Source organism: Arachis duranensis, chromosome 3, assembly GCF_000817695.3.
Source record: "Arachis duranensis cultivar V14167 chromosome 3, aradu.V14167.gnm2.J7QH, whole genome shotgun sequence".
Lineage (NCBI taxonomy): Eukaryota > Viridiplantae > Streptophyta > Magnoliopsida > Fabales > Fabaceae > Arachis > Arachis duranensis.
Window position 1 is genome coordinate 130,479,890 of NC_029774.3, and position 26,439 is coordinate 130,506,328.

Genomic DNA, 26,439 nt, shown 5'->3' on the forward strand with positions numbered 1-26,439 from the left:
AAAAGAATAATAGAATTAGTTTTTTTGGTTTGATTTTTTCCTTTTTAAGACTTCTAGATTAAGATTATTGGATTTCCATATTTTTTATTGCATAAAAATATTTTTGTCACAATAATAAAAAAATATTATTTCTTTTTTTAACATAAATATTTCAAAAAGATATATTTATTTTTTTATAATTATTTATAAAGATATTTTAGTATATATAGTGATATAATAATTTAAAAATAAATAAATAAATACTGACTAAAATAATATAATTGTTCATACCTAACCTAATATTAAGGCCTAGATCCAAATAGGATAAAAAAGCTCAATCTATAGATTAGCCTTTCTACATAACCGATCTCTCCCAAGGAGGTCGGATTCAGCACAGACTTTACGCCAAAGAAGTTGGGATTTAATGTTAGCTGACAGATAACACTTATTTAACTAAGTAACCGTCCCTAAAATCTCTCAACTCACTTCCAAGAGCCATATTTCAACTTTTCTAAGATAAATGGACGGTTATCCTTCTTAAAAGGTGGAACTACACCAATAGTGGCACCACTATAAATACACTGACACCCCTAAAGTATCTCTAAGTTTCAATATTCTCTAAACCTATTTAAATTCTTTACTGACTAGACATTGGAGTACCTTTACAGGTACTATCTCCCATTTCTTTTCACCTCTAAGTCAGACGTCAGCTCTCAGATATAAATTAACTCAAAAATCATTTTTTACAGACATTTGAATTAACCTCACAAATCCAGCCGATAATCTTCAGTTTTTATCGTAACTAATTTTTTATGACATTTTTTTATTTGTCTAAATTTTATTATTTTAATACATATTAATTATGGTACTCAAACAAGTACCATTAATTTTTATATGATAAACAGACAGGCGAGGGAGATCAGTGGCGGAGCCACGTTATGAGCAAAGGGGCAATGCCCCCGTAAACTAATAAAATGTATGTATTAAGTTTTTAATTTTTTAGTTTAACTCTTTTTTAATTTTTAATTTTTTTTTTTTTAACTTATATTTTTCATGTAGCTCCTCCCAAAATAATTTCTAGTTCCGCTCATGATGGAGATTATTGCTCAAATTTTGGAGGAACGTGTCAAAATGAGCTTCTAGTTTCTCCCGCCCAAGGCCCACTAGTTGAAAAATTAAAAATTATAATACAAGTACATGAAAAAGCTGAGCACAGTGAACAGTTTCATAGAAGACACTGGTACATCAGTCGACTTTACATAACTAAAGTTAATAAATAATTTAACTGATTTGACTAAGTGGATGTGATTTTTCACCGAGACACGACCTACTTTTGCTTTTCTCGTTCTTCGTCATTACGCGTCGGTGAAACAGTCCGATTTTTTATAAATAATGTACCGGACAACTAATACTCCAATAATTGCACTTACATAATGAAATATGAATAAGTGAAATTTCTAAATTACTATACAAATTAAACACAAACACACTTACTTCTATCACATCCATTAAGCCCTTCGTGGTTTTGCCTCCAATAAGAAGAACCCTCACCCGTAACTGTCTACGATAGACTTTGCACCATACCATTAATCCTTTCACTATTTAAGATGACTGATATGTTGTTTATCAGATTCTAACACCATAAAAAAAATAAAAATGAAGTACCCAAGTCCATATTTGACTGTTGTTGTAATTGGCCTTTTATTTTCATTAGCATCTTCTGCATCTCATACTCATGATCATGAACACTTCCTTCAGTGTCTTCAACTTCAGAACTCCACCTCAATCTCTGAGGTTGTTTACACCCCTTCCAATTCCTCTTACTCCTCTATACTGCACTTTTCCATTCAAAACCATAGATTCTTATCCAAAACAACTCCCAAACCCCTAGTCATTGTGACTCCCCTCCATGCTTCCCATGTTCAAGCCACCATAATCTGTTCCCAACTCCATGGCTTGCAGATTCGAACTCGAAGCGGTGGCCACGACTTTGAGGGAGTCTCATATATTTCTCAACTTCCTTTTGTTATCATTGATCTTATAAACTACAGAAATATTGAAGTGGATGCAGAAACAAGAACTGCATGGGTTCAAGCTGGGGCAACTATAGGTGAACTTTACTATAGCATCAGCAAGAAAAGCAAAACTCTGGCTTTTCCAGCAGGTGTATGCCCTTCTGTTGGAGTTGGAGGGCACTTCAGTGGTGGTGGCTATGGATACTTGATGCGTAAATATGGCCTTGCTGCTGATAATATAATTGATGCTCACATGGTTGATGTGAAGGGTAGGTTTCTTGACAGAGAAGCAATGGGCGAAGATCTTTTCTGGGCCATTAGAGGTGGTGGTGGAGCAAGCTTTGGAGTCATCCTAGCATGTAAGGTCAAACTAGTTCCAGTTCCACCAACTGTGACAGTTTTCAGAGTTGAAAGGACTTTGGAGCAAAATGCAACTATGCTCATTATGAAGTGGCAGAATGTGGCAAGTAAGCTTCATGAGGACCTAGCCATCAGGCTCGAATTAACGACAAAAGCCAAATTTGAAGCCCTGTTTCTTGGTGGTAAGGATAAACTCATTCCATTGATGCAAGAACGCTTCCCAGAATTGGGTTTGGTCAAGGAAGATTGTACTGAGATGAGTTGGATAGAGTCAACGGTTTACATGGTTGGATCAAGTAGTAAATCCCTTCAAGTTTTGCTGCAAAGAACTCCAAGCCTGCCACAAAGTTACAAAGGGAAATCCGACTTTCTGAAACACCCCATTCCTGAAAGTGGTTTAGAAGGAATATGGCAACTATTTAAGGAGAACGGGGACAAATTTGCATTCATGGAACTATTTCCTTATGGGGGCATAATGGATCAGATTCCTCAGTCCAAACTTCCTTTTCCACATAGATCCGGAAACTTGTGCCTTGTTGGTTACCTAGATTCTTGGGACCAACATGGAAGAGATGAGGTAGCACAAAAACAAATCAAGTGGATTACAAGGATTTATAGTTATATGGAACCTTTTGCATCAAATTCTCCTAGAGCTGCATATCTCAACTATAGAGACCTTGACATTGGGGTAAATAACATTGGCTACACAAGCTATGAGCAAGCTAGCCTTTGGGGTCTCAAGTACTTCAAAAACAACTTCAATAGGTTGGCAAATGTGAAGACCAAGGTTGATCCTCTTAACTTCTTCAGGTACAAGCAGAGTATACCTTCTCTCGTGTCCAAGAGTAGCATATAGAAATCTCATATCTGAAATTTTGAGGTAAATAAGCTGTTTTATTCTTTTGCTCCTATCTGTTATGCAGTGTGTCTCTTCCATAATATTGATGAAGATATAAAACACACTATATTTTGTATTATGACTTTGAGACTACTAAGCCATACGAAGAAGAGAAGAGAGCAGTTTACTGTTACCTAAAATTTTCCTATAACTGAATCATAAAAATTTCACTTTTTCCATCATTTTGGAGGCCGAATGTGATTCATGAAAACGTTCTTTTCAACTTCGTTGGCTGTGGATAGAGGTATGCACGGATGACATAGCCTTTTTGCTGAAGAACTACACAGTAGTGGACTAGTTTATGTTTGTACTACCCCTTCATCACTTTTAATTGCATATAAATAAATAGATTTAATAAATCTATCAAAAGAGAATTCTATAGTAATTTTCTGTTTTTCTGCATAAAAGATTTGTCACTATCCATCTTCATGATAACGTGAGTGAATAATACATAGAGCTTTCTACTAGATAGATGAAATTTATAAGCTCTTAAAACTAGTCAAGATCCTAATGTTATAATCCCAATCAATTAGACAAACTCTTAATCATTTAGTAGTCTATACAATTTTGCTAACCTAACAACCTAACCATTTCAGAATATATGTTCCCATGTGTGTTAGTATATGACTTGTATGCATTAGCCATTTTAGACAGTAATTTCGTGATAAAAAGGCACAGAAGAAAGAAAACCAAGGAAGTGGTAGTGCAGTCAACTCCTCTATACTGCAGTTTAAAGTATTCAATTAACAACTATATATTTGCATTAAAAACAGCACTATACTCCAACATGCTTCCATGTTCAACCCACCAGGCTTCACACCGTTTCGAACATTTGGTTGTATAACATTTCTTTTAACATGTTCAAAAGAGTCATGAATATAATCCTGGAGTTCTACCATGCTATAAGATCAACTAATTTGATTATCCCACAAATTGATATCCAACATTTGATTATAACATGTTCAGAGGTAGCATGTCGGACAAAAAAGATGAAAGAAAATTAGCAACATTGGCTTTAATATTGGAAAGAAACAAACAAATTTACATGTTTGACAATCAGTAATCTACATATTGCAATGAAAAACATGTTAACAACACAACTAACAAATTACCTAACCACCTGAGAATCACCAGAGTAAAAAATCACCTAAGAGTTCGTTTGAGGAAAATGTACTTGGTTGGAATTCATCACAATCCAGAAAGTATTTCCCATACACACCTTTCACGCTTGGATGCAGAGCAAGGTAGCATGCTGTGGCACACAACACCAAAATTAATTAATTTAGAGAACAAAAAATTATTGTTATCTCTATATTAATTTTGGGCAAGTATTAATAGAATTTACTTGTGGAACGTTTTTCCTTATGAAAAATGTGAACGTCTTCAGAAAATCTACAACAAAATTATATTATTGTCATAGAGAAATAATGATGAAGTAAACTACTAATGTTTTTGGCGAGACAAGATATGTGATAGAAATATTAGTAAATTTTTCTTAAGACGTATCTGATATGTATTATAATCAAACTGTGTTTTTCTCTATTTCTATCGTAAGGTAACCAAATATATTTTTTATCACATTGTATCTATATATTTTGTGTTATGAATACTAACCAAACACAATAATAAGTATAGAGTTCAACATTGACTCATACTTACCATATCTACTAATCAATGGAATTGGATCTAATTCAAATAAGATTTATGCATCCAATATAGTAGTAAATATAATGAGTCGATTCAATATTTTACATTTAGGTAAAAATAACATCTTAGACAATGAAATTATGGGGAATATGCATATGCATATGTATATGTTCATGGAGAATTAATGACTTACTCATGAGTAGAGTAGAATGTGTCATAAGAGGAGTCATTACCACTCCCGGGTGCACTGAATTGGCTATGATGTTCACACTTCCTGTAAACCAAAGGAAAAAGTTTATCCGAGCTAGACAATAATAATGCTTGATTAATCTTTTATTTCTGCAAATATGGCCAATTTTAGATTTCAGTTGACCCTTATACATAGAGTTTGATTTGGATCCAAATATATTTCAATAACCATTTATTTTAAGCTTTTGTCATTACTTTGTTTTGTTTTTGGTCCATAGAAAAAGCATTATGTTTGTTTTAAATTCCTATAGAAATTCGTAAATGTCTTGTCTAGGTTATTTTTCTTGTCAATTAATTAAAAAATTTGATTAAGAAAATCAACTTATTCAATAATATAACAAAAATATATTTTTTATTCTTGTTTGTTTTCCTTTGAAAGTTTAAGATACTTATCTACTAGTCTACTAGCATATATAATTGGAATAGAGAAAAATTTGGTGTACAAATTTTTATTTTTGAAGTATCTTCTGTTATGATGTTATTATCCTTTTTCAAATTGTTTTGTGGCACTTATTTCTCTTCGGTATATACTTGTGAGTTAATATGTCTATCCATATTACATATTGTCTGTGAAATTCTCATTAGATTAGTAAGTTCTAATTCAAAATTTATTGTAAGGGCTATGTTTTTTTTTTCCGGTTTCAGTCACTAAAGGATAACGATATCATTTGTGTTATCATCTTTATTTTTCACCTTTGTATGAGCAAGACTTGCTACACTTCTCTGACATTTGTGGTGTTAATGAATGAATAGAAGTTTCTGATGTAGATTTATGTTGCAGATGAAGTTTTGCAGCTGTGAAAACCGGGTGGCTGAGAAATTTAGGGGTGAAGAAATGCAGGATAATAGCTACTTGGATGAATTCATGGAAGGTACTCATTCCTTTTACAAAAACAAAAGGAACAAGGCAAAAAGTAACACTCAAGTACCCGAAGACAACTAAAGGATAAAAACATTTCAGCTGAATAACAGTCCCAACTCCCATATTAACATCGTTAGATTATTTATTTGTTCGTTGCCTTTCTCTTTTGCTACCATTTGGGATTGGCCCATTGTGATTCTTGATGCAAGAAAGCTTCCTAGAATTGGGTTTGATCAAGGAAGATTGTATTGAGATGAAGTGGATAGAGTCATGCTTTACATGGTTGGATCAAGTGATCAATCCTTTCAAGTTTTGCTTCAAAGTGCAAAGAACTAACTTCACCACAAACAAAGGGAAATCTGACCATCTGAAACATGCATGCCATTCCTGAAAGTGCTTTAGAAGGAATGTGGGTACTGTTTAAGGACTGGGACGAATTTGCATTTGATTAAATCTTCAATATTAGACCACAATGTTACATTTGATTCAGAAAGCTGGAAGGTGGCATTCAAGGAACTTACAAAATACATGATCTTATCATATAATCATATAAGAAATAAGGCAAACTAAAACTATACTATCCACTGAAAATGATATGAATTTGGAAGGCAAATCTTGAAATCTACATATTACTTATAACATGGAAACAGAAGAAAATCATGGAACAAAACAACAAAGCTGAATAGGTCATACAAGATGATTGCCTCAGTTAGTGGGAGGATCATTATGAAGAAATTCTTGAATGGTTGAAGGGAACTCCAATCCTCCAAAAGCACCATCAGAACCCTCAGAAACAAAAGCAGCTTTCCCTAAAAGTAAATGAGCAAGTCTCAAAGGCTCTAACTTGTCTTGCCCACCACCACTGAGGAAGTGTTTGATCCAACCATCTAACCGCTTCACCTCCCTGCGACACTTGGGCCCCACCACTCCAACGATCTTTGAATGAAACCCACCTTCACAGTGGCAAGAATCCCCATCTTCTTCAAGATCATCATCCCGTTGTTCCTTCTCCGATAAGCCCAAGAGCTGCATTAGCCTCTCAATGTCATCATCATCAGTCACTGCAGTCTTATCACGTTGAGTAGCATTGTTTACAGTTCCATCACTACATGGAAGAGTAGCTGTGAATCCTTGAGGAATAGAGAGGAACGCAAGAGGAGGTTCACTGCTATCTTGGGGAACAACACCATAGCCATGAGCACTGCCAAGGAACATGGCTGAACAACTAGAAACAGAGTCGCTTCCTTGTGTCTCTTGAGATTCAGATTCTACTGGTGCTGTTTGCTCTAATTTTAGTCTCTTTTCAACCTGAAAGCACCCAAATTCAGAATACAGGGCAGCCCTAGAAATCTAGAATTACGTATATGGATTTGTTAGAATTTCGATTACAACCTGCTTTAGAGACGAAAAGAATTTGGAATGCGACCACTTCGATAATGCTCGCGAATTCTCCATCTTTTTTTTTTCCTCTCTCGTATTAATCGCTTTTAACTGGCGCTACTATATATCCAGATATCCTCACTCTCTCTTATCAAATATTATACACGAAATATTAATTAATTAATTTCTTATCAGTTTTCATTTAGTATCATTTATCAATGCTCATGAAAAGGCGGGACTAGAAGAGAGAATATAAATCATGATCGCAGAAACAATGAGGCAGTTAAGAAAAAAAGATGTAATTAACATTCAGTGAGACCAAATAGGTACACGATTCACATCATACTAATTCACATTCTCAAAATCCCAAATCCCAACCCCACAGCTGCTTTCTCATTTTTTTTTTCCTTTAAGGTTTTTTTTTTTTTGTTCAAAACCCAAGAGCTAAACTCAGCGCTCACTTTCCGGGGACAAAGTTGGTGGCATAGGCCCAGGCGTTGTTGTTGACTGGGTCAGCAAGGTGGTCAGCGAGGTTCTCCAATGGGCCTTTACCAGTGACAATAGCCTGAACAAAGAATCCAAACATGGAGAACATGGCCAACCTACCGTTCTTAATCTCCTTGACCTTGAGCTCGGCGAAAGCCTCTGGGTCGTCAGCAAGGCCCAATGGGTCAAAGCTGCCACCTGGGTAAAGTGGGTCAGTAACCTCTCCAAGAGGCCCACCGGCAATACGGTAACCCTCAACGGCTCCCATCAAGATGACCTGGGTGGCCCAAATGGCCAAGATGCTCTGTGCGTGGATCAGGCTTGGGTTTCCCAAGTAGTCAAGCCCACCCTCGCTGAAGATCTGTGATCCAGCCTTGAACCACACAGCCTCTCCGAATTTGACACCGTTGCGGGCCAAAAGCTCTGGGAAGACACAGCCCAAAGCCCCAAGCATGGCCCACCTGCTGTGGATCACTTCGAGCTCACGGTTCCTGGCAAAGGTCTCTGGGTCAGCGGAAAGCCCAGCAGTGTCCCAGCCGTAGTCACCTGGGAACTCACCAGTGAGGTAGGACGGGGGCTCGCCGGAGAATGGGCCCAAGTACTTAACACGGTCTGGACCGTACCATGGGCTTCCTGAGGTGGCTTGCTTGGTGGCGGTTTTCCTCATGGAGATTCTTCCAACTCCAAGCTCAGGGACTGATGGGCTGAGCTTGACGGCCTTGCCAGCCAATGATGGGGAGGAGAGAGCCATGGTGGAGGCTGCCATGATTATATGCTTTTAGTTAATCAGTTGTTGCTGTGTGAGTGGTGTTGATGAGTGAGTGGTTGGATGCAATGAGTTGAGGTGTATATTTATATAGAGGTTAAGTGGTTGCACTCTTATCTTGTGCTATCTAAAGCTTCGATTTCATTGGAGCCTCCAGATTGTGTCACTGGAATTCTATGTCCACATGGCAACCCCTAATCCACTAATGGCTCAGATTCTCCTCAATGGTTTGATGACCAATGGAGCTGTTACACGTACTACTTCAGGATTCCACTAGATATGTACGTTGTATGAATAATTGAGCTATTTACTTCTCTCTCTTTTAATGTGTTGTGTTATTTTGCACGTAAAATAAAATAAAACGGGTTTTTGTTAAAATGGTGGGGCTATTATTCCTTCAATGTTTCGTAGGTGGAAGATATTTTCTGGGTCCACTGATTCTGTTTCTGTGGTAAGACGTTTGCGAACCACAAAATTTGAAATGAATGCAGAGTGCAATGGATACATGCTACGTTTTGTTTTACATAACATAAATAAAAGGAATGCATTTTCTGAGAGGAGTTTTATTCTAGTCTTTGAAACTTGATTGATAGTTACACAGGTCGATTTTAATGGGTGGGTCAATTACGTGACCGAGTTTATATTTGTGACAATTTAACATGATCGAGACCATCCTCTTCTTGTTCGTGTTCTTTCTTCGAGTACCTATCTATATATCTTCAAAAAATCAAACAACTCATACCTCAAGATGGAGAAGATATTTTTCATTTCATGTCTGGATGGAATTTTTAAACAAATAAATCATTAACTAAATTAGTAAGAATTGAGTGATTTCTAGCAAAAGTAAAAAGAAAATTTAATCTATTTTCACGTGACATGGTGACGGTGTGGTTGAAGAGCACAAGCATTCTGGTCCACAAGTACAATTGGTGGTCCAACTATACGTGTTTAGGTGATACTTTTAAGTTTTACCCGTTCCCCATTTTAGAGTTCATTTAACAGATAACAGATAAAGCCTATCCAAAATCTCATGTGCCACTTTTTTATTGGGCGACACACAGGTATTTATGATATTTTTATTTTAGGCATTTAATCTGTTTTCAAGGAAAAACTGACAAGAAACAATCCAACCAAGAAAGAAATTTTTAAATGCTTTGTTATAAATTAGGCTCAATAGACTTTATAGTTTATTTGATTATTGTTCAAATTTGTAAGTCCCTCTTGTAATCCTAATCCATCACATTCTTTTATTAGTTCATAACTTAGGTCTTATTTGGTTAATTTAAAATATTTATTTTTAATTTTTTTAGTGTTGTTATTTTTATTACTAAAATTTTGTCAAATACATTAATAAAATATATTTTTTATTAAAAAAAATTTTCTACCAACTTAATAGCATTCAAAGAAGTACTTAATATTTAGTTGGCAGGTAAATTTATTATAAGTGCATTTTTTGGAAAAAACATACGTCGTATTTGTTTATAAGTACAAAGCATTAAAATATGATTATAGATATATAAAATCGTATTTAGTAGATAAAATATAAATAGAGATGTCATATTTTAAAATATTAAATTAGTATATTATATATTTTTTCTGTTAAAAAAGACAGAGACATTAGCTAAAGATAGAACTTAATTTTTCTTTGTATTGCTATTATCAATTTTTTGTAGTTATATTTTTCATTATTTTATTTTTCCTTCTAAACTAGTTCAGGGCAATTATCTTCATTATCCTCAAAATGGAATTCAATGATGTCCCAGTTTAGAAGTTTAAGATCAAACATGGATTCCAATAGGTTCATTCCTCTTGCTGTACTGTTCAAAGAACCACTCTAAGCTCGCACTCTTCATTTGAATCCTTTGATGAAATATTGAAAAATTCATGCTCAGAATCATAGGTAGCGTTTGGTGGAGAGACAGATATTGAAAGATTGAGATTGAGAGACAGAGATTAAGAGATAGAGACTGAAATAAGTTTTAGTATTCTGTTTGGTGTCAAGTGAGAGACAAAAATTGAAACAAGAATAAAATTCTAATTTAATTTACACAAAAGATAAAATTGGAATTAATTAATTAAAATAAGAGTATTTTAGGTATAAAATGTTATTAAAGTTTCAGTCTTTATTTCTAAAAATATCAGTCCCCTGTGTCCCTACATTTTGGAGGCACTGAAATACTAAAATTTTGGAGACAGAGACAAAAACTTTAGTACCAGTCTCTGAACCAACAAACATGATACTGTATCTCAGTTTCTCAGTCTCTGTCCAGTACTGTAAAACAAACGCTACCATAATGTCTAGTGACTAAACTTGATCATAAAGTATTCAGAAGTGACTAAACAGAAATGTTAAGTTCATTTTGGTTGTTCTACAAAATTAACTGTATAGAAATGTTAAGCTGTTAGTTTCATAAAGTGCTGATATTTCCGATTACCAAGCATGTAATAATATTATATCTATTTAAACTAGCAAATTGCGGAAAAGAAATACTAGTAGGATCTTCAGCTTCTTGTAAAACTAGTTTATTTTTAATTTGTTGTTCATACTTTGTTTTTAAATACTTTCTTTTATATATAACACGAAAATTGAATTTTTAAGTATGAAGAGGCTAATATATCGCAATCAATCAGAGCCTTAGGAACATATTTCATTTCGGGAAATATTAGGTAAACAATGATTATCTTGAACAACATGAACAATTACCAATCAAATAAAAATATACTATACCATAATTTAATGCTATTAATTAAATTTACTCTTTTAACCCTATTAATTCACATTGTTCACACATTGTTTAAAAAAGTTGTTGGTTACGAGTAAACACACAATCCGGTCCTTGTCCATTTTCACAAAGGACAAAGCGATCCCTGTCTAAAAAAAAGGACACTTCGACCCTCAACATTTTTTATTTTGGGACAATACGATCTCTCTGTTAAAAAATATTTAAATAATAATAAAAGTTGATTTTGTGGAGATTTTATTTGTATTTTGTGGGAGTTTTAAACCTTCACAAAATTATTTTCAATAATATAGCTAATTACTACCTCTACTACTACTACCTTCTTCATCCTCATTATTATGGCTCATACTTCTATTATTTTTATTGATTTATCATATTATTATTTCTTCTACCGCCATCATCACTAATACCAATATTATCAACATTAAAGTTTTCTTTTTTCATTTCTTATTCGATGTTATTTTTTTCTTTTAAAAAGTATTTGTAATACAATTACTATTTTTTTGTGACATTATTTTCATTGATAGTTTTTCTTCACTTAACCACCATTGGTGAAGGAAATTTTCAAAAACAAACTTATTAATAATTTGTGGAGGTTTAAAACCCCCACAAAATACAAATAAAACTCTCACAAAATTAATTTTCATATTGTCCCAAAATAAAAGGGTTGAGGATCGAAGTGTCCTTTTTTTTTTGACAATGATCGCTTTGTCTTTCGTGAAAATGGAAAAGGAGCGAATTAAGTGTTTACTCGTTGGTTACATATACTTTTCCATTTCAAAATTCAAATAAGACCCATTTCTATCCGTGAACAATATAAATAACTCTACACAATTACCTATAAGAAACACAAGAATATGTAAAATCATTTCAAATATTTTTTTTTACAAAAATATTGTGGTACACACAAAATTAATAACCAAATTAATCGTTCTATATATTTGTGTATAAATATATATTATTTAACTTAGTTTTAATAAATATTTTATATTTTAATATGTATTTTATATGAATATATTATTTAGTGATTAATTTTTTATATACATTTATTACATAAATTCATACCAAAGAACTATGAGTTAAATCTTAGAGTGGTCCCTGAATTTGCACTCGAACCTCAAAATCGTCCCTAAATTTGTATTGGCCCCAATATTGTCCCCAAATTTAACAACAGTGACTTACGGTCGTCCTTGAAGTATTTTTCGAAGAATATTCCCAAACGGCGTGATGACATGTATGGAGAGGCGCCACGTTGGATATCTGACGTAGCTGTTATCACTTTTTAATTTAATTTAGTTCCTGAATTATTTTATAACCCTAATTCCTAATTTATTATCAGAAACCACTATGTTTCTTCTTCTTTGCTCTCCTTCGTCTTCTTTGCCATTGTTGAGCTACCATTGTTGAGCATGATTTGAATGAGTCATGATGGGTGGAGGCAGCAAATTGAGGTTATGATGAAGGTGTGAATGTTGGAAGTTATGATACTCATGATTAATAAACTTCCACAAAATCAATTTTCATATTGTCCCAAAATAAAATGGTTGAGAGTCGAAGTGTCCCTTTTTTTTTACAGTGATCGCTTTGTCTTTCGTGAAAATGGACAAGGACCGAATTAAGTGTTTACTCGTTGGTTACATATACTTTTCCATTTCAAAATTTAAATAAGACTCATTTCTATCCGTAAACAATATAAATAACTCTACACAATTACCTATAAGAAACACAAGAATATGTAAAATCATTTCAAATATTTTTTTACAAAAATATTGTGGTACACACAAAATTAATAACCAAATTAATCGTTTTATATTTGTGTATAAATATATATTATTTAACTTAGTTTTAATAAATATTTTATATTTTAATATGCATTTTATATGAATATATTATTTAGTGATTAATTTTTTATATACATTTATTACATAAATTCATACCAAAGAACTATGAATTAAATCTTAAAGTGGTCCCTGAATTTGCACTCGAACCTCAAAATCGTCCCTAAATTGTATTGGCCCCAATATTGTCCCCGAATTTAACAACGGTGACTTACGGTCTTCTCTGAAGCATTTTTCGGAGAATATTCCCAAACGGCGTGATGACATGTATGGAGAGGCGCCACGTTGAATATCTGACATAGCTGTTATCACTTTTTAATTTAATTTAGTTCCTGAATTATTTTATAACCCTAATTCCTAATTTATTATCAGAAACCACTATGTTTCTTCTTCTTTGCTCTCCTTCGTCTTCTTTGCCATTGTTGAGCTACCATTGTTGAGCGTGATTTGAATGAGTCATGATGGGTGGAGGCAGCAAATTGAGGTTATGATGAAGGCGTGAATGTTGGAAGTTATGATACTCATGATGAATATCATGATGAGTCAGATGGGGCAGATTCTTGGCATTCTGAAGAAATGAAGACACCCCTAACTTAGAGGATGACGACGCATTTCCTGCAAGTTAATGCATTGTTTGGCAATAGAAATCAAATCATCATCACCAATCCTATTGGTTCTCCACCCATCAACGTGAAGCTTCCTCAACATCCTGCAGTTCTCAGCAACTAGATTGAGACCCACATTTGAGCACTCAGCGATTGTCACAATGTGTAAAGTGTCCAAACTCAAACACTTAGACAAACCCACAAGACCCACATCGCTAACTTGAATATTCTCAAGGTGAACATCAACCAATGCAGCGTGGAGGTTCCCAATCTTCTCAAGGGTGTCATCCCAATCCCCCAAACACCCAATTACCTTCAAAGATCGAAGCCTTTTCGACCCAATCATAAGGGGCGAGAAGCTCTGGTCATTCACGATCTCCTTCAAGCAAACAGAAGTCACCGACGTCGTTCCGGAACCAACCACCTCCTCGCCATTGTGGGCCCCACGCAGCCGCTTAACGAAGAGTTCTTCCAAACCCTGGCAACGGCTAACGACAGCGTTGATTCCCTTAATGCTGAACAAGCACGAAGCGCAAGATAGCTTCTTCAACGCCTTGCAGTTTTTGCCAACAGCGGCCATTCCTACCTCCGTTATCTCACGGCATCCACGGAGCTTGAGCCACGTTAGGTTAACGCACCGGAGCAAAATTAGGATCAAACCTTCGTCGTTCACACTTGTTTTGGAGGGTGGAAAGGGTTGTGGAGTGAGAGGTCTATGAGACAAGAGAGGAAGAAAGGGCACGATGAAACTGTCATGGAAGAAGAAGAAGAAGAGGTATGGGATGATGGGCATGAAAGTGGGGATGCATACGACATCATTTTGGCCATTAAGGACCAATTTGTCCTCCAACAATTTGTTTCCTATCAACTTCAGCAACTGTAACGGACGCATCACTCTTCACCCCTCCACCTCAGCAATCTCCATTACCGTTTCGAACACCAATTCCACGGAAGGACATAATTGTCACGGAATGTACATGGTGAGGGATCGAAATGTATTTTCCAATTTTGAGAGACGAAAATGTCAACATTTTAAAAGTTCAGAGATCTATTTGTCTTTTACTCTAATAAAAAATAAGATCACTATTTTCACATATTACAAAGTTTATAAAAAAATTTAGACAATAAATCAATTCTCAATAAATTATACATTAGCTCTGTTAAAAAAATTAAATAATATATTAAATATTTATGTATTAATATATATATATATATTATCGATTATTAAGTTATAATTAATTTCTAACTTAATTTTTGATAATTAAAATTTAAACTATTAAAATTATTAAATATTGAATATTTTGCAGCTAACTAATTTTGTTTTTGTTATTAAAATTTTAAAAATGGTAAGTTGTTAATGAATTTTGAATTCAAATTTAAATTTAAATTTGTGTAAGAAAATATTTTAAATTTTATTTTACTAACCAGAATTAATTTTAAAATAAAAAATTATTTTATACATTATATTATAAAATAGTGTAGTCATTCATTTTTTTAATGGTAATTATTGTCAAATAAAATGATATAAAATAGAGAAAAAATATATTCCAATATAGGAATAATAATTCATTTTTTAATAGAATAAATTATATATTGAATAACAAAAGTTATTATTGTTTCTTTTTACACAAATTAATATACTCAACTACGGTGTTTTGGTAATATTACCAAAAAATATTAATCAATCTAATAACTTTTGTAATGACATAAGTTTATAAGTTTAGAAGCTTAAAAATCATGTTATAAAATATAAAATTTTAACCGGTAATAACGTTGATCATATTGTTTGACTTCCTGAGTAAATATGATACCAATAAATAAAACTGTCACAATTAAATTTTAACAAAGACAAATCTCCCTAAGTATTGCTCTTATCAATGAGAATTGTTCTACTTTCAAGACAAATATTATTTTCTCTCACTGTATTTTTCAATTCGGCAAGTCAAAAACTAATCCTCCATATATTGAAGCTCCATTTATTAAGGGTATACCGCTAGTAAATGAATTGTTATTCAAAATTCTAATACTTACTTAAGTAAATGAGTGAGATGATTATTCAATCAATCCAAATCAATTAAAACAAATACTAATTATTTTTAATTTTTAATATTAAAAATAATTAAACTTTAATTTTAACTATAATTTTATAAAATATTTATAATAATAATAATTATATACATTGTTTATTTAATTTCTTTTAATAAAAAAATTATATATTTTTATTAATTATTCCGTATAGTGTACGAAAACATACACTAATTAATGGTAATGTAACAGCAAAAATAATTATAGTATTTAAAATTCAATGGTTAAGCCCTGAAAAAAAATGTTTTAGCACGGCCAATAAAATAGAAATAAAAATCAATTCCCATTAAAAAAAGAATCAAAATTAATGTGAAGAAAACATAGAGTGGCAGAGGCCAGAGGGGGTGATAAAAATGAAATCCCGCCAGTTTTAGGGCACACTTTTTCCTCCGTCCCTAACACCCTTCACTCTCTAGGGATTTTGGCTTTTTCGTTGGTAGATCTCTGTGACTGTGTGTGATTGCCCCTCTTTCTATCTCTCTCAGGTTCATCTACAACTCTTTCTCTTGTTTCGTTAGTATCATTAACTTGATCTAAGTTTTTATATCTAATCTCACTGGTTGAACCGAACTACTCTATTGAGTACTTTTAAGCTCCCAGCTTTAAGTACGAAGTTGAGAAAATGTTGATTTTTCCCCTTCGTAACATTCATTTAGGTTTAAGTTTTTCGGTGATTTTGTAATCTGATAGTTTGAAGCCTCCACAGGTTTTGGGAAAATTAGCAATTGATTTTCCATGGCTAACAATCCATCACAGTTGCTCCCCTCAGGTTTTTACTCTTCTGATTCAGAATCAATGCTTAATTATACTTCTGTTGGGGGATTATAAGAGAATAATTGTGGTTGAAATATGCAGAGTTGATTGATCGGTGTATAGGTTCAAAGATATGGGTGATAATGAAAGGTGACAAGGAGCTTGTTGGCACTCTTAGAGGCTTTGATGTCTATGTTAACATGGTCCTTGAAGATGTTACTGAATAGTAAGCAATTGTGTCGATCAACCTCATTTGCTGTTATTAGATTTTGTATATGTTTAGGTTGTTTCTTTGAACTACACGTGCATTTTGGGCATGATGATAATAACATGGAATAGATGACTGTTGGTTTCGAGTTTTGCAGTGATGCTTTTACAATGCTTGATAATTCGGTTAAACTTTTGTGCCATAATTCCTCGTTTTCAGTTTCCTTAAATCTTGTTTGCTTAAGTTGCCTAGAATATTGATTGAATTGTTTTCTTTCTCGGTTATTTTTTTCTACCCTCCCTTGTGGAGAATGCTGAATGCATATCCTTATAATTATTTGGGGTGTTTTCTATATTGGATTCGGATGTTTGAGATATCAGGTGTGGATTTGTTTGTAAGGCAACTCTAAACTATACACACATACGAGATGAGGAGAAAACCTTCTTAATAGAACGTTTTTGCATCTTGATAACTTTATTAGCATTTGCTTTTGTATTTATTTGACAGTGAGATAACCGCTGAAGGGAGACGGATAACAAAGCTTGATCAGATTTTACTTAATGGAAACAACATTGCCATTGTAAGTCCGAATTTATTTATTTTCCTTACAGTCCATGAAAGTTTTTGTTAACAAATTCAGTTCACCATTTTGCATTCACAATAACCTCAAATAGTTCTTTTTAGTTGTTAATCTGCATCACTCGTGTCATGTTGAACTGATACTAACAATTGTCTGGTGTAATGCAGTTGGTCCCTGGTGGTTCACCTGATCCAGAATGAATACTGCTACTTAGTTCCCTTTTTTGGGTATTGTTTTGAACTATGGTGTTCTATGCATCAAAGTCCTCTATTTTAACGAGGCTTCTAATTCCAACCTAGATTTTTGCTCGTCTTTTTGTGTTTAGATACGTGTTTGTAGTGTAATGGCTGTTCAGCTTCGATCATCATGGTGAATTATGGATTGTCCGATGTGACAAGTAATGCAACTGATTACAAGAGTTAATTCTGTGCCTTCGTATTCGTCTTTATATACCTACCGATGTTGCTTTTTTATGTTGCTATTGAGTGTTTAAAGGTGAATGGTGAACTTATTGTCTAGATAAAAGTCTTTTTAAGTATTACTCATAATGATTTTGGTCTGTCAGTTGAACTGTAACATCAGTGGTGGTTACCATATCTTTCTTTTTCTCCTTATGTAAAGCTGTGGATTAGCGTTTAGAAAGAGGGCATGTTTTTTGGAGAAACAAATTTCTCAACATGTTGATTAGGAGGAATTTGAACGGGCATAAGAACTCCACAATTTGTAACTTCTATTTTTTGGTTTCGTCAAGTATAATTTCACACGTTATCCACTTAAATTGTGAACTTGCAACAACAAACGGAAAAAAAGAATTCGTGTACCTGTTCAGAACTTGTAATGTTTAACAAAGACCCCGCAGGATAGTGAATGCTAATTTGTTTCTTTTTATTTGGTCACAGGTAAACGCTAGTATTCTTCAATCATCAAAACATGTGATTTATCCAATATCTATTTCTTTATACAAATTTTTAAGTGGAGAACCTAAGTTGTAATGCTTTACAAGTAAAAAATACAAGTGGAAAATGATAGAAAAAGAATTGAACAATCTTGCATGTGTATAAGGGTTGCATCCATGTAAACCGAAGAGGATCATGCATGAAACTTCAACTCAAGCAGCTTGGTTTCAGCAGACTCCTTGTGACATTCATCTTTTTACATTTCATTCTCAACCTCAGATATGTTCTTGCATCTAAGGTATGCTGCCTTTGAACATGAGCTCTCAAAACTGACAAAATTGGGCTGGTTGTCATGCCTCCTTTTTAGCTCAATTAATTAAGCAGGTTTCTCGCCCTTGCTCTAGCCACAGCGCTTGAGTAGAGTTGTTCGTATTGAGCTGCTGAAGAATCCCAGCTGAAATCTATATTCATGTCCTTCTGAACAAGTTGTTTCCAACGCTCAGGATTGTTCATGTAGAGGTTAAATGCTCGTTCTAAAGCACCATTAAAATCCTGTCAAGACTGTATTATTAGGTTTGTGACCACTGAAGTAAACGGAAGAAGTAAAGTATCGGGTTATCAGGTTTTTCCATAACTGATTCTATTGTAAAACACCAGACAGAATCACTGTGTAGAACTGGAATATCAAACTGCAGATATTTCACACTTTTTCTGCTTACCTGCTCATTAGCATCTAAAAATGTAAATCCATTTTGAAATCGGGGAGGTATTGTATCATCATCAACATCAAAAACACTACAAAATGAGACATAATTAGTTAATCTTCAAAAACATTGAAACAGGAATTACTCTCATATTGACACATCATGGATTTTATGTTAACCTGTCATTTAGGCCTCCAGTTTTTCTGACAATGGGTATGGCCCCATATCTCATGGATATCATCTGCAGGAAGGAAATTAAGAATTAAGTTTCTCCTTAATCGTAGAAAAGAAGCATGGAACTGGAAGAGACTACAGACTAGCAATACACTTTATACAAAGATGATGATACCCCATATGCGATACTTGTTAGACACATCTGAGACTTCCTATTTATACTTTGGATTAAATGGTTTCCAGTTTTCACTTAAAATTCCTGTGTCAATTTAAGCAAATAATCAAGAGCTTTATAAATATATGTATTTTTTTTTCTTTTGGGGTGTTTGCAATGACTGATGAGTGATGCTGTAAAAGAGAAGTTTTTATCAACTGTGTGATTGTGCCTGTCCGTAAAGGAAGCTTTTCTAACCTGCCTTTATTAAAGGAATGGATTTTGGCATTTTGGCACGCAGGTTGTCAAGGTTGAGGTTTTCTTTTATATTTAAAAAGAAAAGCAAAGAGCAAAGATGAGGAAAAAGAATTGCAACTTCTCTATAAGATGTCAACACAAATTTTGCTTGAAAATACATGTATTGCGAAAAAGAACAAAACATAGATTACCTTTAATCACAGTATTCTACAATAAGTAATTTCCCACAATTTTACTATCTTACAAGTTCATGAACAACCAAATGACCAATTCGGCCTTACCTGTGTCAGGCCACAAGGTTCAAAGATTGATGGAATGATGAACATGTCAGAAGCAGCATAAATGGCATGGGCAAGAGATTCATCATACTTCAGTATCAACCTTACTTGATCATGATTCTGAAACTGCTCAGCAATGCCCTCAAATTCTTTCTAGAGAGCAAAAATGATAATCAGTTGGCAGAAAATAGGAATATGAATTGCCATGTCCCATTATCAACAGTAAACAAAATAAATTTTCAACCTCAATAATCAATTTCCGGTCTATTTTTAAAGGAAAACTTTCATGAATGGTATCTTTTCATTACTTTCACCTATCCTATGCAGTCTGGGCTGACTCATTTCCGAAATAAATTAAAACACCTCTAAACTTTAGCTAGAGGAAAAGGAAATATGACCTGAATATGGTGCACTGGACTGGAACCAAGAAGAACAAATTGCCCTCCCAGACCCAATGTTCGATATATCGCATGTCTAATAAGATGAACACCTTTTTGTGGTACCAATCTTGTTATGCAGCCAACCTATCAAAGAGAGAATAAATAAAATACAAGTATTAAAGCATTTTCATTTCTAAGATTAAGTCTTAGTGTGATTCAGTGAGTAAAAAGATAATTCAAAATTTCAAGATCAAGAGTATCCTTTCACTATTGAGTATGAGAGACACCAATTGATAAAGCAGCAACGGGCACCAATAAAGCAAACATAAACAACAGATAAGTTTGAACCTTTTTTATATCAGGAAATAAAATTAGATCAATCAATACGAGCAAAGTTCTAATTTAAAATACGATATATAATTACCAATGGCCTCCTATGGTCTGCGGATGAAAGACCAAGTTTTCTTCTTAAGGCTGCCTTATTCTCTGCTTTCCCTTGAAGATCATTTGCATTGTACTGGACTTCAAGACATGGATCAGTAGCAGGATCCCATGCATCAGTATCAATGCCATTAAGAATCCCAATGAACTTCTTGGAATGGGAAGAAAGAGTTGAATGGAGGCCATGTCCTCCCTGCATTTTGTACATGAATAAACCATTCACGAGAATAACTTTTATGATTCAAAATCTAACATTGAGGATAGATTGTGCACGATTATATATACTTGATTACTATTTTGAGTAACCTGCTGATAGCTTAATGTACTATTAGCTAAATTGTAAACTGTAATAATCTAACATTTTATAATCGTTTTAGTAAATACATTTATATTGAAATCTGAAGATCAATTTTAGATCCTTTGCAGTCTATGTTACGTGCAAATCAATCAGATATCTTAATCATGTCAAATATCAAATATTTATGTCATGCATGTGACTAGCTTAGTCTTTAACATATCCCTGTACATTAAATGCATGCAGGCTTGAAGCATGGACTAAGCACAAGCCAACTTGAACCTTAGACAGGATTATTTTTTGAACAGGAAAAACTTAACATTTTGATGACATGGATCAAACTCTTCTTGGTCATAGAGGCGGAAATATGACAAGTATCAGCTCTCCTAAAAAGCTTTTAGATTAAGGCATGTGAATGTTTTTATATCGCAAACAATCCTTTTTTCAGGGAACCATCTTTTCACAGCAGAGGAGTATGATCAAAGAAGTTTTGGGACAAGATGTTATTCCCAGTCAATCTAATGCTTTAATGCTTATGGCATCACGTGTTCTGCCATATATCTATATGCACAAGAACAAGAAGTGAAACATACCTCAGCAGTTCTCACTTCTTGGGCATAAGTAGGAGACACGGTTGTCACAATGTTTGAGAAAACAACTGCACCCTGAGCATTATAAGGTAATAGTATTATTACTTACATTCACTAATGTAAGACAAAATAGACAATCTTTTATTGTTATAAAACCTTGACAGCGTTGACTTTATCATGTGCTGAGTTGTCCTGCATTCTATCTGGTCTATTTAACTGGTGGGCATGAAGACCACATGATTCCAACTCTGATGCTGCAGCAATCCCTTGATACTCAAAGTTATGGCATGTAAAACACATCCTAGCTGAATCTAACCCCTTTGGGGCATACATCTCCCAATATAGTGGAGCCTACCAAAGAAACAAAAGTTTTTCAATGTTAGGTAGAGAACGAAAATCTTCTACATGCCTATAAAATGATTCATCGCTCATACCACAAATGCTGTCTGCCAATCATGGCAATGAATGATATCTGGCTTCTTGCCAGCTCGAAGAAGAAACTCAAGAGCTGCACGGCTAAAGTACGAGAAGCGTTTGAAATCATCGTGCTCCCCATAATAAGTTCCTCGCCAGAATAGCTTATGAGGATGATGGGGCTCAATGAAATAAACAGGAAGCCCTGCATGGTTGAAGTAAAGTTACTTTACTGGATGAAGTTATAAAGACATTTAATTAAAATGGAAATATTTAATTAACCTTCAACAGTGCCAACCCAGATTTTATTTTTGAACAATTGACCATCAAAGTATGACTCTATCACCACATCCAAAGCCTGCAAGAATAATCTTATTATCATTTATCAAAAGTAGTTCAAGACACATGGTCAATTCTTTTCTCAATAAAAGAGCATACCCTTAAGTCACAAATTCGGTCATAGTCCATACAATCATATTTGGGAAGAATAATTTCGACAAGGTGTCCTTTTCTTTGTAGTGCTTTACCCAGACCACAGACAACATCCCCCAAACCACCAACCTGTTACGGATATAACTTAAGCTAATATTAGTTCATAGAGCAAACATAGCTCAGATAAAAGAAAATGATCTGATATCATTGCAGGAGAAACAATAAATAAATGACCAAGAAATTAATCAAACAAGAGCTCCTTAGTCAAATTAAATGCAGTAACAGAATATGTTAGTTTCTCGAAAGGAGTATTCCAGATGATTCAACCTTAAATCTGTGATGAGGTTTGAATAATGGGTTTAGTGGCTGATGAAATATGTTTTAAGAAATGTCCAATCACACCAAAGGCACATGAATCTGCAAATTTCATACATAGCCAAGGTACATGGCTTCTTATACCAAACCAAGCACCAAAAAATGAATAAACAAAACTCTCTCTTATAACTCAGCGGTAGAGTGTGACCTTGACGTGGTGGAAGTAATCAGTTGGAGCCTGATTATCCCTAAACCCAACCCAATGTGAGTTTTTCTATTTTGATGCCGTAATTGAATGAGAATTTAGAATAGATAAGTTTTTTGGCAAACCCACAGTGGCTGAATGATATATAATACAACATATGGCAGATAAAGCATGCACTGATAAAAAAATGTAAGAGTGATTTTTTTTATCTTTTTTTATAAAAAAAAAGAGAAGAAATATTGTTAGCATGGAGAGAAGCATATTAGACAAAATGAGTTAACCAGAATGAAACATAGGGATACGTAAATAATGGGTTCACCTTGGCAACTGGTGCCATCTCTGCTGCAATATGAATCACACGCAATCCCTGACTAAAAATTAAAAATAAGAGAAATATAAGGCAATGGATATTATATAAAAGTCATAATTTACAAGTACAAGGTAATACCTTGTTGCAGATGATGTAAGCTTGAGAAATGCAGAAATAGCCTCATTTTCACTTTGTTCTTCACAAGCCATATATGTGTCTCTAATACGTCTGTCTCTCTTCCACACCTTTTCTCTCAAAAGATTTGCGTCATCCACTGATATTTTCTTTTCAAGTGACCAACCATCAATCATAAGCAACAATCGGCTCCAAAACTCCCATGGCATATCTTCCACTGGTCCATCCAGCGCCCTTTTCTTGGTTTCTTCTTTCAGATCACTAAGTGTAACTTGAAATTCCTTCGCTGAATCTTGATACATCTGAACATAAGAATTTATTTCTTCATCTGACTTTTGAAGGCGTTCCTCCAATGATTTTATCTTCTGCTGCATTTCTTCATTGTACTTTTGCAATTTATCTGATGACAGCTTATAGTTATTAGCTTCTTCCAGGGATGCTTCCAATTTTTCAAGCTTTCTTCGAAGATCCTGGTTTTGTTGCAACACTGTAATATCTTGATTAGCTTGTTTAGTTGCATTATCTAGCATCACTTGTAGATCTTCAACCTTCTCCCGTAAATCCTTGCATTCAACTCTTAATGCAGACAGTTCTGACAAGTCTTCCTGTGATTCTAGTAATTTTGATTCTAAGTCCTTCAGGGCAGATTCCAAAGATGACCGTTCTTTTTCCAAGACCACTACACGCTCACTGGTATTATTGACATCATTAAGCTGAGCTTTGAATGATTCTATGGCACTCTTCAGAGAGGCATTTTCTTCCCTCAAAGAATTAAGCTCCACAGTAAGAGAATGAATGCTTTCATTATGACTCGGAGGGTATTCATCGTTCAAAAATCTATTTAGATGGGCGTGCAATTCAGTATCTCCTCCTTCAGGATTTCCACTTTGAGCCAACTCACTGCGCAGTTTCTCTAACTGTTCCTCCAAGTGTTTCACATCTATCTTTTCCTGGGTTGCAACCTCAATTCGGGCATCAGTCTCAGCCAACCTCGTCTCTAAGACATTAATTTCTCCTTGTAATGCTTCCTTTTCAGCAAGAATCTTTTCAAGGTCCTGAAGTGCATGAATTCTAGCTTGATTTAGAAGAAGGATGTCTGCAAGAAGAATATATAATTATTAATAACAGGTGGCAAGACAACAAACCAAGAATGTTGGTAGTAGAAAAGGATATCCATAACCATTACAGAATGATATCTTACTTTTCTCTGTATTTTGTATCATGCCTAGCATATCCACAAGTTGACCACCAGACAATTGTTCGGCCTGCTCTGCTCCATTTATATTTACAGCCTATTTCATAGTTAAATAATTAGTTGGCTGACCTTCTAACCTCGACAAAATTTCCACCCAATAATGTCACTAGGTACTCATGTCTAAAAAACTTGCACATAGGTACATATCCAACTAGGGAAAAGAAAATTATGGAGATTCATGACATGGGAACCAAATTATAATGATTTTGTTATAATGTGCTTTTATAACTTTATGCAGTTCTATTGGGATCCTAGCTAGTGTGGTAATCTTATCTATAGATAAACCATCAAATCTAGGTCCTTTTTAATAGTTACATTATAGTTTTCTTGATCACTTTTGTACTTTTCATCTAATCTACATTTCTACTAAGGCCTCTATATGTCTTCTCCTTTCGTGGTCCAACTACCTAAGATGAGACCCTACTATCTTTTAACAATGGCAACTGTTAACATTAAAAGCCTGTGGCTCTGTACCTATAAACATGCCATAATTCATATAAATAAAACGATTGGAAAATACAGACTGTATTTTTATAAAGAATCACACAGTATACATTCTCAGTTTAAAGTTGTATCTGTAATTAGTTGACTGTGATACCGAAGGTGTAGTTTCGGGTATTAAAATCGGACTATCCAATTTCTCCACAGAATCAATGTTTCCAGTATCAGTACTGCTCAAGATTTCGTTGTTTACGTTTGGGAGACTATCCAACGAAGGCTCTCTGTGCTCTGAATCCCTATCTTGACCTGGTTGGGGATCTCCATCTGTGGAAGGCTGTTCATGAGAAGCTTTCTTGATATGTTGTTTCTTGTGCTGGGAACTGTATACAACACAATAAGTTCGTGTGCATGCTAAACATCAAAGATACAGCATTACCAGCTAGAGGAATCCAATCAGACCTCATAAAAGCAAAATCCAAAATAGTCAACAAAACATTCCAAGAAAATGTAAGGACGTGTTGAGAATCAAACAAGTAACGAAAATTGATGAGCCACATATTTGGAGCTCAGCTAAACCAATTCTAACACATAACACCCATTTTCAAGAAACGCATAACACACAAGAAAGAAAGAAAGAAAGAAAGAAAGTAGCTAATAGGGCAGGGAAGGGCGTAACATCAAGCAAGCAGAGTGCAATAAAACAAAATTTGAATAATATAAAAAAAAAAGCACCTGAGACTCCGTTGGCGCATTTTGCAGGAAGCGGGAAGAAGAAGGCCATGGGAAAGTGAAGAAGGAAAGCGAACAACCGTGTTGGGATGGCTCTGGTTGAGGTTCCGGTATACGAAGCATGTTGCCAACTTCGAAGCCATTCTCGGATCAATCTATCTACAAAACCTACTATACCTATACAAAACAACTGTATATCCCGAAATCTGGGATATTATGATCGCGCAAACACAACGAAGAACTGAAGAAGAAGAAGAAGAAGAAGGACTGAAGGAGAAGAAGAAGAAAGAGGTGTGTTCTGTTCTTTTCTTCTCTTTTCTTTTCTTTTCTCCTTTTGGTTACTTAGGCCGTTAGGAACGGTTCTTGTCACACCACAGTCCCTTCCACCGCACACTTAGGATTTTATTTTCCAACGAAATAAGAGTGAGATTTTTTACTTTTCTTTTACACCTATATATAAAAATATCTCACTATCTACCAAGCGACGTGAACGTGACTCCAAAAAGAAGACGTGGCTTGGGTTCCATCACGTGCGCTCTCACGTGATCCAAGAAAAACGCTCACTTTCCGTTATAGTATAG

General features: G+C 34.4%; 6 protein-coding genes across 8 annotated transcripts; 2 read left to right on the plus strand and 4 right to left on the minus strand.

The window, feature by feature from the left end:
• The first annotated feature begins 1,475 nt into the window (after positions 1 to 1,475).
• On the plus strand, positions 1,476 to 6,383 carry LOC107481702 (tetrahydroberberine oxidase-like). Of its 2 annotated transcripts, none has more exons than XM_016102000.3 (2): positions 1,476 to 3,234; positions 5,930 to 6,383. In XM_016102000.3, the coding sequence occupies exon 1, from the start codon at positions 1,636 to 1,638 to the stop codon at positions 3,208 to 3,210; it is 1,575 nt and encodes a 524-aa protein (XP_015957486.1). In that variant the 5' UTR covers positions 1,476 to 1,635; the 3' UTR covers positions 3,211 to 3,234; positions 5,930 to 6,383. The 2 variants fall into 2 exon arrangements, with proteins under 2 accessions (XP_015957486.1, XP_015957488.1); XM_016102002.3 differs by having other exon boundaries at positions 1,476 to 3,164.
• A 111-nt stretch (positions 6,384 to 6,494) lies between these two features.
• On the minus strand, positions 6,495 to 7,525 carry LOC107481704 (uncharacterized). Its single transcript, XM_016102004.3, has 2 exons — positions 7,403 to 7,525; positions 6,495 to 7,318 (listed from the first exon to the last, which is right to left on the minus strand). The coding sequence occupies exons 1-2, from the start codon at positions 7,463 to 7,465 to the stop codon at positions 6,716 to 6,718; spliced, it is 666 nt and encodes a 221-aa protein (XP_015957490.1). The 5' UTR covers positions 7,466 to 7,525; the 3' UTR covers positions 6,495 to 6,715.
• A 148-nt stretch (positions 7,526 to 7,673) lies between these two features.
• Positions 7,674 to 8,718, minus strand: LOC107481703 (chlorophyll a-b binding protein of LHCII type 1). Its single transcript, XM_016102003.3, has one exon. It carries the CDS (start codon positions 8,640 to 8,642, stop codon positions 7,848 to 7,850), a length of 795 nt encoding a protein of 264 aa, XP_015957489.1. The 5' UTR covers positions 8,643 to 8,718; the 3' UTR covers positions 7,674 to 7,847.
• A 5,091-nt stretch (positions 8,719 to 13,809) lies between these two features.
• On the minus strand, positions 13,810 to 14,718 carry LOC107481512 (F-box protein SKIP2-like). The gene has a single exon (XM_016101795.1). The coding sequence runs from the start codon at positions 14,716 to 14,718 to the stop codon at positions 13,810 to 13,812; it is 909 nt and encodes a 302-aa protein (XP_015957281.1).
• Positions 14,719 to 16,224: 1,506 nt separating this feature from the next.
• On the plus strand, positions 16,225 to 17,875 carry LOC107481701 (sm-like protein LSM5). The gene is made up of 5 exons (XM_016101999.3): positions 16,225 to 16,396; positions 16,618 to 16,680; positions 16,767 to 16,890; positions 17,380 to 17,452; positions 17,620 to 17,875. Exons 2-5 carry the CDS (start codon positions 16,647 to 16,649, stop codon positions 17,650 to 17,652), a joined length of 264 nt encoding a protein of 87 aa, XP_015957485.1. The 5' UTR covers positions 16,225 to 16,396; positions 16,618 to 16,646; the 3' UTR covers positions 17,653 to 17,875.
• Positions 17,876 to 18,296: 421 nt separating this feature from the next.
• Positions 18,297 to 26,260, minus strand: LOC107481700 (probable starch synthase 4, chloroplastic/amyloplastic). 2 transcript variants are annotated; one of them, XM_016101998.3, is made up of 16 exons: positions 25,862 to 26,260; positions 25,383 to 25,509; positions 24,635 to 24,725; positions 23,437 to 24,529; positions 23,308 to 23,359; positions 22,475 to 22,597; positions 22,319 to 22,394; positions 22,057 to 22,241; positions 21,779 to 21,973; positions 21,626 to 21,697; positions 20,721 to 20,930; positions 20,315 to 20,440; positions 19,920 to 20,069; positions 19,232 to 19,293; positions 19,068 to 19,143; positions 18,297 to 18,900 (listed from the first exon to the last, which is right to left on the minus strand). In XM_016101998.3, the coding sequence occupies exons 1-16, from the start codon at positions 25,999 to 26,001 to the stop codon at positions 18,721 to 18,723; spliced, it is 2,958 nt and encodes a 985-aa protein (XP_015957484.1). In that variant the 5' UTR covers positions 26,002 to 26,260; the 3' UTR covers positions 18,297 to 18,720. The 2 variants fall into 2 exon arrangements, with proteins under 2 accessions (XP_015957484.1, XP_052114974.1); XM_052259014.1 differs by having other exon boundaries at positions 25,287 to 25,509.
• Positions 26,261 to 26,439: the final 179 nt, after the last annotated feature.